Raw genomic sequence first — 8,721 nt, 5'->3', positions numbered from 1 at the left:
CGATCTAAAGTTGTTTCCAGACACGAATGTTCGCGGCCCCATTACTGACACTTTACTGACGCGGCAGAACGATTCCTGGAGATGGATTAGACAATTCACCGCCTTTTATCTTAATGAAGGGAAAACAAACCATCATTGCGCCCCCCACCCCTTTCCCTCCCCAGAGTGCTGCTCCCTGTACAGGCTGGGTCTCCGAAATGACAATTGGCCATGTGATAGGGGCCCCCTGATCTTAAGGGCCTGGGGGTCACCCTGTCCTACTTATGTCTTGGATTTGGAGGCGGGGTCATGCTAGTCTTGGGATGCATTCTGTTTCCTGCCAGTAACATGTCACCTTTTGTGTCTCCGCAGTGAATTGGTTTCCTGGCTGATGGAGAATGGGGAGATCAGCAAACCCGAGGAAGGAGTCAACCTGGGCCAGGCTCTGCTAGAGAACGGCATCATCCACCATGGTGAGATTGTCCTGTCCCTGTGCCATTAAAGTAGAACTCTGCCCGTTCCCCCCCCGCCAACATAAAACAAAAGACTGCCGATGTCCACTTACCTCCTCCGCGCTCCTGCGCGGCCCCTGACTTCCTCCTCGGCACCAGGGGTCCTCTACAGCAGTGCTTCTTAAAGTGTGGGTCGCGACCCCATATGGGGTCCCGCAAGTGAACAGGGGGGTCGCGATCCGAGTCCCCGGCCAAGACCGCCATCAGGGTGGTATGGCCGTTACTTGTGTGAGGGGCCCAGGCAGCCGAGCTAGATTGTTTTATTTCAGTTTAATGTATAATTTGTAGTGTAGTTTTTAAGGTCATGGCCCCTCCTGTGCACTTGGTTGCCGTCACCAGAATTCAAGAAAAAAGTGTATAGGGTCTAGAGAAAAGGAATACCGGGGGGGGAAGAACGGGGGAAGGGGTTCTGTGACTGAATCATTAAAAAATAGATTAAAAATTAATAATTTACGGCCCGGCTCCTTCTACAAAAGTCATCGGCTGGATGGTGACTGAAGCCAATCAGCTGCACTCACTGTTCAGCCGTGGGTGCCAGGTGTCAGAATACAATAGCCTGGTGGGGTAGTATTCCTCACTCATGCTGTGTAGTGTGTATGGGGGAATGAAGTGTTATTTCTTCGGGCCCGCGGTCTTTGTCTTTTTATTGTAGTTTTGTCTTTAGATTAGCCTTGTCGGGGGTTCTCCTCGCAGCGGGAGCCGGTGTGATAACATTCGTATCTCTCCTGCACATCGGAGATATCACACGTGCTGGTTATCTGTCCTCGTGATCATTCTGCATAAGCCGGCCATCATAGACGGGTGATCTACACTGTGCCCCCCCCCCATGGGGCTTGCCAGTCATGTGAAATCTAAAAATACAGCCCCGGGTCTATACAGCAATGTAAACATCCTCCACCCTCAGCCAGAGGAAATCCTGACATTTGTCTCCATAGGTTCTATTCAGCGCATTTCCTCTTCCCGTCATCCCCGTCCTGCGGCGTGCTGCGTCCTCTGCACCCAAACCAAACGCACAGCAATGGCTGACTGTCACTTGTAGAATGAGGTCAGCTCCGCTGTCTGTGCTCCTTGTTGGGGAGCACAGAGGTGAGACGTTTCCTGGGGGAACCCTTGTTGGGGAGCACAGAGGTGAGACGTTTCCTTGGGAACCCTTGTTGGGGAGCACAGAGGTGAGACGTTTCCTGGGGTGTGTTGCCAGGGTTGCACACATCTCAGGAGGGATTTTGGTCCCTTTACAGATCTTCTCTAAATCCTTCAGGTTTCTTGGCTGTCGCTCGGCAACTTGAAGTTTCGGCTCCTCCCATAAATGTTCTATAGGATGGAGGTGTGGAGACTGGCTGGGCCCCTCCATGACCATAATGTGCTTCTTCTTGAGTCACGGCTTTGTTGCCTTGGTGATATGTTTTGGGTCGTTGTCATGCTGAGAGACCCGCCCACGACCCATCTTCAGTGTTCTGGCTGAGGGAAGGAGGTTCTCCTCCAAGATTTCACAATACGTGGTGCACGTCCATTGGCCCCTCAAGCGGCAAAGTCGGCCTTTGGTTGATATTCTGTCTCCAGTGGCGTAACAATCGGCCGCTATGGGGCCCGGGCACAGGGGGGCCCGCCCAGGACACCCCCCCCTGATGCCGTGCGGGCCTCCTGGGTCGCTATGGCTTCGAACGCGCCGCTGTTCAGATCACTGTCGGTGATCGGTGCGGCGCTGCGTTCTTCTCCACAGCCGCTGCTGAGTCGACGAGAGCCGGCAGCGGCGGTGGAGGAGGCTGGGCCCGGCAGGGGAGAAGGAGGCGGGGCCGGTGACTGAGCTGGAGGCGGGGCCGACGACGGAGGAGGGAGCTGGCCCCGCGACGGAGGAGGGAAGACGGAGGAAGAAGAGGCAGGCAGGTAAGGAGTGCGACCAGCCAACCTGAGGGTGACCCTGCAGAGCCCACCATAGAGAGTCTATGGTGGGCTCTGCAGTCAGGCGAGCTGCGTGGGATCTCACGTGGGCTCTTCAAGGGGTGTAACTAGAAATCACGGGGCCCCATACAAAATTTTGCTATGTGATTTCTAGTTACGCCCCTGTCTGTCTCTATCATGTAAAATACACCTACGATACAAATGATAGACCTTTCATTGCTTTGTATTCTGCAGGCGAGCCAATCATTCTTTTCCTCACTGTAAACCTTTCACGCCTTGCAATGTGAATCCATCCAGCGCAGATCCCATATGGGGGGGGGGAGGGGATTGGAGGTTGTTGGGAATCATTACAGACAGAGAATCTCCCAGAAGCCGGAATTGATCCCGGCCGGATATCTGACTTGTTTGGATCCATTGAGGAGATCAGATCTGACGGTATTCCTGAAGCTCTGTCCGGGCCGAGTCCGACGTTCGGCGGTCTCGTGAAATATACTGCGAAATATCTCTGACTTGCTGCTTGTCGAGAAAGGCCCCGTTCACATTGAGCGATTTATGGCGCGGTAATTCCCGCGATATCGCGGCTATTTACCGCGCGATATCGCTCTCCAATGCAAGGCAATGGGGCAAAGGGTCCTGCTGTCGCGGGTCGTGCGTGGCTACAGCGGGACCCTTTTTGGAGCGGATTTTGCCCGCGGTCCCATTCTTTGCAGTGCAAGCATTTGCGCGATATCGCAATTGCGCAAAATGCAAACCGCGCGTTTGCGCGCAGTGTGAATGGGACCTAAATCATTTATCTGCGCTGAGACGTTTATTATGTGAGTGACGGCACCCCCTGCAGGGGGGATACCCACGGCTCAGGACACACCGCTTACCTCCAAAGGCTCATTGCCTTCAGTATCTGTAACTCCTCTCACTTCCCTTTTTACATCTGATCAATGAAACGTTTGCACAGATACATATTAATGATTGATTGGTTTGATCAGTTTCAGATAAGCATCAGTTTAAGAATGAACAGGTTCTCTATCGCTTCCGATACGACGACGGGACGTACAAAGCCAGGAGCGAGCTGGAGGACATCATGTCGAAGGTAAGAGATCCCATCGTCTGCAGCCAATTCCTGATCAGTCCGTTCAGATGTAGATTCCATTGATGGGTGGAGGCAAAATCTGCCGCCTTAGGTTTGGTGAGACCTCCCCATTATAGTTATTATTATTATACAGGATTTATAGAGCGCCAACAGTGTGCGCAGCGCTGTACAATATACGGAAGGCATTACAATCACCATACAATTCAAGACAAGATGGTAAGGAGGGCCCCGCCCCTGAGGGCTTACAATCTAGAAGGGAGGGGGAAGTGATACATGAGGAATATCCTGATAGTTCATGTGTCGGCCCACTTTGGGGTGTCCCCAGTCCCTCTTCAATCTATATGTTATAGGCCAGGAGCCCTTGTAATGGCTGCGGAGCTGGATGACCTCGCTGCTATGGTTATCTCCCGGTATTACTCCTGGTTCTAGATGGAGTGTCCCTTCCATGCACCCCACAAGGCACTATATAAATCCATCCATCGGACGACTCGCGGATCGCTGAAACGTACTGCGCCACTGCTCTGGCTCTGTTTTAGGGTATAAGCCCCGTTGTGTGTTCTCATCCTAAGTATCTCATTTGATTTCCTGTTTCCTTTCATCTCTCAGGGGGTCAGACTCTACTGCCGGCTGCACAGTCTGCTCACGCCAGTTGTCAAGTAAGTGCGCAAAGGGACTCATGCTGTGGCTGTGTGTGTGTGTGGTAGATCGGTGCAGGTTTATAATGGCGGCTTCATTGATGGGAGGCCACTGAGCCACAAGAGCCCCCGGGGGGGGGAGCGGAGACTCGTACAACCCCGTGCCGCAGCCGCTCTGTGCAATGCGTATGTAATATATATGATCATAGCTGGTCAAACGCATTCATATTCTTCTGATTCAGCGTCCGGTTCCCCCGCTCACACTGCACCGCGTGGAGGAAACACTCTCCTATTGCTGGCTATCCCAGAATGCGGCTGCTTGAATCTCTGCATGGTGACTGCGTGACTATCTGCATCTGGCTCGGTGAACGGTCTGTGAGGGCTGGATAGGCCTGGAGCCGAGTGTCAGGCTTCCATCAGCAAAACACCGACCTGACTCCCATCAGTGACCCTTTCCTGCTCAGACATCTTACAGACCATGTGACTGTCACTATATATACAAATATATATGTTCCTGGCAATCAGAAGAGGAGCCAAGTGGCAGATGAAATGTTTAACCCAAGCCGAGGTCTGGGCAGGGTGCTGTCACCTCTCTCCAACCTGATATTTATATACGAATCCTTTTGAGAGCCTGTTCACATGAGTTTCAGGTCCGGATCAGGTGCGGATCAGCAGACGCGGTGCTATGTGTTTTGCCGCGTTTTTGCCATGGGATGCATTTTTAGTGCAGGAGCGTACGGATCAGGTCAGCACAGAAAACGGAGGTCGTGTGCACAAGCCCGTAGTCGGCACATATTTGTTTTTCAGTTTTCCTGAACTTGTTACATTGTTTCATTTTAAAGCTATATATAAACATTGTGATGTTCAAGTGAAATGACTGACCGGTGAAGAGCTCAGCGTGGCACAGCAAGCTTCTCCTCCAGTGAATATGACGGGTTACGCCGGTTGGAGGGGGGCGTAGAATGCCGGGAGTCTCTTTGGATGTATAAAATTGATTTCACACGATAAGTGGGAACGCGATGAAGAGGAGTGCTGAGATTGTCTACAATTTAAAGGCATGTTTAGTAACAATGCTGCCAAGACCCGATGCGTGCGCGGCCGCTGCTTGCACCCTGTAGGAAGCCTGGATGGGCGAGGAGCGGCTTTCAATTTTGGGGCGTTCTGCGCTCGCGCTGGGAATGCGTGGAATGTGTGCGGTCGGGTGCGGTGAGCTCCCAAAACGTGTGCAAAGCATATTTATTACATCTCAGCGATAAACGCACGTTTTCCATTGTTCATCCTGATTAAAATGCTGATAATGCAGAAAAACACCCATTGCAGACAGTGAGCTCCAAACTTCCTGTTTGGGCTGACAACACTGCTTGTGTTCGTTTACATTCCATACAAGCATTGTCAGCCGTGCCTACTGGACTAAAGAACTCCTGACCCTTTACCCCGACCTACCCTGCCCCTGTATACATTGCTTTCTTTACAGGTAAACAATGCTGCTGCCTGGCCTCTGAGGGTCCCAGCCATACACTGAGTGTAGGGAAAGGGCTCTTGGAAGATGTAACTCTGGGGGCGTGCCATCAGGAATGAAGCTCCTAGCAGCTGTCCCTGTAATCATTTTAGAAGCCTGGTGATGATGTCACAGGGAATAATGAAAGATTGGTGGATGGGCAGGAGAAAGTTTCCATGGAAGATCTTATGGCAGCAGCTGGTATGAGACTCTATGAGCTTTTCACCTACTCCATCCTGTCGATGTTATGACATATCATCAATGTCTTGTCACCGCAGTTCATCATTGCACTTGTTTATAAAGTTGTTTTAAGTGTTTTCGGCTCATTTTTAGCAGAAAGCGACCGAGATGAAAAGAACAAAACCGAATACATTTTATAGAACGTAGAATTGTCATTTACAACAACGTTTTACCTCGTTTACGGACTGACGTCGCCGTACCTCACACCAGACCCGTTCCCGGCAATGGAAGACACGTGGAGAGCTGATATGTTTTTTTTTTTACTTTGTTTACCCGTCCCACTTCCTCCTTTCCTATATCAGCACCACAACTTTCCATTTCAGATTTTGATTGGTTGAATGATTTATAAATTTAGCAGCTAATTACGAGGACCCTCAGGAGATGCTAATCAGTATTTCTGCTGCACTGTAGATATCGGCAGTCCTTGGTGACACTGCTGATGGCGGATGGAGATTATGAGGGTCTATTCCCCGGAGCATGCCCCCCCCCCCCAAGCATTGTGCAGGGCAGCTGCGGCGGTACGGAGAAGACGCCATTGTCATGATAACAAGACACACGGTGAGGTCATCTTATCAATCCCAGTTAACATAATCACCAAATCAGATCATCTAGGAGAAGTAGGAGATAAATGTGGACGGACGCTATAAAAAGATAAGAACATCACAAGGAAAGAATCCGGATTATAGGCAGAAATCTGCTCAGTTCTGGATCAGTAAGATTTGTATCGATGCCTCGTGATAGACGTCATGTCTATTAAGATATGACATCTGTCAAGACACGGCGTCTAACAAGACACAACGTCTATCAAGACCTGGCGTCTACCAAGACATGACTTCTATAAGACCTGGCGTCTACCAAGACATGACTTCTATCAAGACACGACTTTTACCAAGACCTGGCGTGTATCAAGATATGGCGTCTAACAAGACATGGCGTCTATCAAGACCTGGCGTCTATCAAGACCTGGCGTCTACCAAGACATGGCGTCTATCAACACATGACGTCTACCAAGACCTGGCGTGTATCAAGATATGGCGTGTAGCAAGACATGGCGTCTATCAAGACCTGGCGTCTACCAAGACCTGGCGTCTACCAAGACCTGGCGTCTACCAAGACATGGCGTCTACCAAGACATGATGTCTATCAAGACCTGGCGTCTACCAAGACATGACTTCTATCAAGACACGACTTTTACCAAGACCTGGCGTGTATCAAGATATGGCGTCTAACAAGACCTGGCGTCTATCAAGACCTGGCGTCTACCAAGACCTGGCGTCTACCAAGACAGGGCGTCTATCAACACATGACTTCTACCAAGACATGGCGTCTACCAAGACCTGGCGTCTACCAAGACCTGGCGTCTACCAAGACATGACTTCTATCAAGACCTGGCGTCCGTCAAGATATAGCGTCTACTAAGACCTGGGCGTGTCTATCACGAAGTGAGTGTTTGATGAATGGACTCTGGGAGGTGTGTTCAGTATGCACGTCGCTGTCCGGTGTCACCTCGCTGGAAACAATTGATAAATAAAAGGAAACAAAGATTCTTCTATTTAATAACAATTCACAATGCTGATCATCACAAAGAGAAGAAATAAAACTGCTTCAGCCGCACCTAGGGGAAACATTTCTCGGGGCTCCATGTTGGATACAATATCAAGAGATGTCACCAGCACTCCGAATATCTGTTCCACATAAGTCAGAGATGGTCAATGTTTCTGGGCCCCGTAGGGTTAATTGTTTGAGGAGATATAGTGACGACCATGTCGCCCAGAGGAAGAGACCCTACAAGGTCCATAAACTTTGACTATTGTAGCCAACCACAGTTCTTGGCGCGCGAGCTTCACAGGAGCGGTGACACCAGAAGTGGTAGAATGAGTGCCATTGTGGTGTCACCAGAGGCAGATCACAGCTGTAGCGTACAGATATGTGTGAGCCGGTCTGTTGTTGTCATTGAAGAGGCTCCTCCTGAATATAAGTTCAGGACATCAGACGTATAGACTGAACCCCGGGGGCAATGACGGCTGAAAAGTGGAGGTTCCCCCCAGTTCCAGCTCATGGTCCCCTCAGCGTTGTATGAGAATCAGTGATAATTGTGTCCTCTGTAGAAGAGAGAGGACAGGACCGGAGATGGACGGCCTCACCCCCAGACCTCCACCAAACCCTGGAGGAGTGGCAGGATCTCCCCCTGTGAATTCCTCGTCCTCTCCTGTTCCTTTCATCTTCTCCCTCGTTATGTTCTCCTCCATTAACCCATTCTGCTTGTCTGCCTCATTCGGAGTCCCCCCACAGGCTCAGTGCCTAGAGAGGACGGCTTTCCATAGAGTCAGATCATCCACAGGGAAACCTAGACAGGAGCCTAGGGCCCGGTTGATGTCCTGAGGGCCCCAGATACAGTCTTCCTCCCCCTGCATTAGGTAAACGCTGCTCACCTGCCTCACATGGAGGATGTATTGTAGGCAGTTGGTGCCTGGCAGGGTCAGTACAGACAGTGCAGATGGGGCAACTTCTCTGTGCCCGTTGCAATCTTCAATGTCAGTGAAAGCGCAGGGGGGCCAAACCTGCTACCCTGCTAGGGACCCCGTTCTGCCTGAATCCCTCTTTGACTTTATTCCATCACCAAATATTTTCTTTCCTAGTAGAGGCCATGGACTCCAAACTGAGGAGATCAACTGAGGACACGGCTGTCCCTGGTAAATTCCTGCAGTAGTCCTATGTTCTGTCCCTGGAAATGGTTCTGTCCCTGGAAATGGTTCTGTCCCTGGAAATGGTTCTGTCCCTGGAAATGGCCCTGGTTCTGTTTCGGGAAAGGGCCCTGGTTCTGTCTCGGGAAAGGGCCTGGTTCTGTCTCCGGAAAAGGCCCCGGTTGTG

At 50.9% G+C, this 8,721-nt stretch overlaps 1 protein-coding gene across 1 annotated transcript in view; it reads left to right on the top strand.

Moving 5' to 3' along the window:
* The window catches only part of PREX1 (phosphatidylinositol-3,4,5-trisphosphate dependent Rac exchange factor 1), a 138,555-nt gene that overhangs the window by 86,381 nt on the left and 43,453 nt on the right, over window positions 1–8,721 (top strand). Inside the window, exons 13-15 of the mRNA XM_018569036.1 lie at window positions 352–452; window positions 3,374–3,477; window positions 4,084–4,133. Of these exons, the coding sequence (XP_018424538.1) occupies window positions 352–452; window positions 3,374–3,477; window positions 4,084–4,133 (255 nt within the window). The remainder of the gene's footprint in view (window positions 1–351; window positions 453–3,373; window positions 3,478–4,083; window positions 4,134–8,721) is intronic.

This window comes from Nanorana parkeri, unplaced genomic scaffold (assembly GCF_000935625.1).
Source record: "Nanorana parkeri isolate BGI_ZX_2015 unplaced genomic scaffold, ASM93562v1 scaffold1279, whole genome shotgun sequence".
Classification (NCBI taxonomy): domain Eukaryota; kingdom Metazoa; phylum Chordata; class Amphibia; order Anura; family Dicroglossidae; genus Nanorana; species Nanorana parkeri.
The sequence above is the reverse complement of the archived record's forward strand: the minus strand, read 5'-3'. Positions and strand labels throughout refer to the sequence as shown.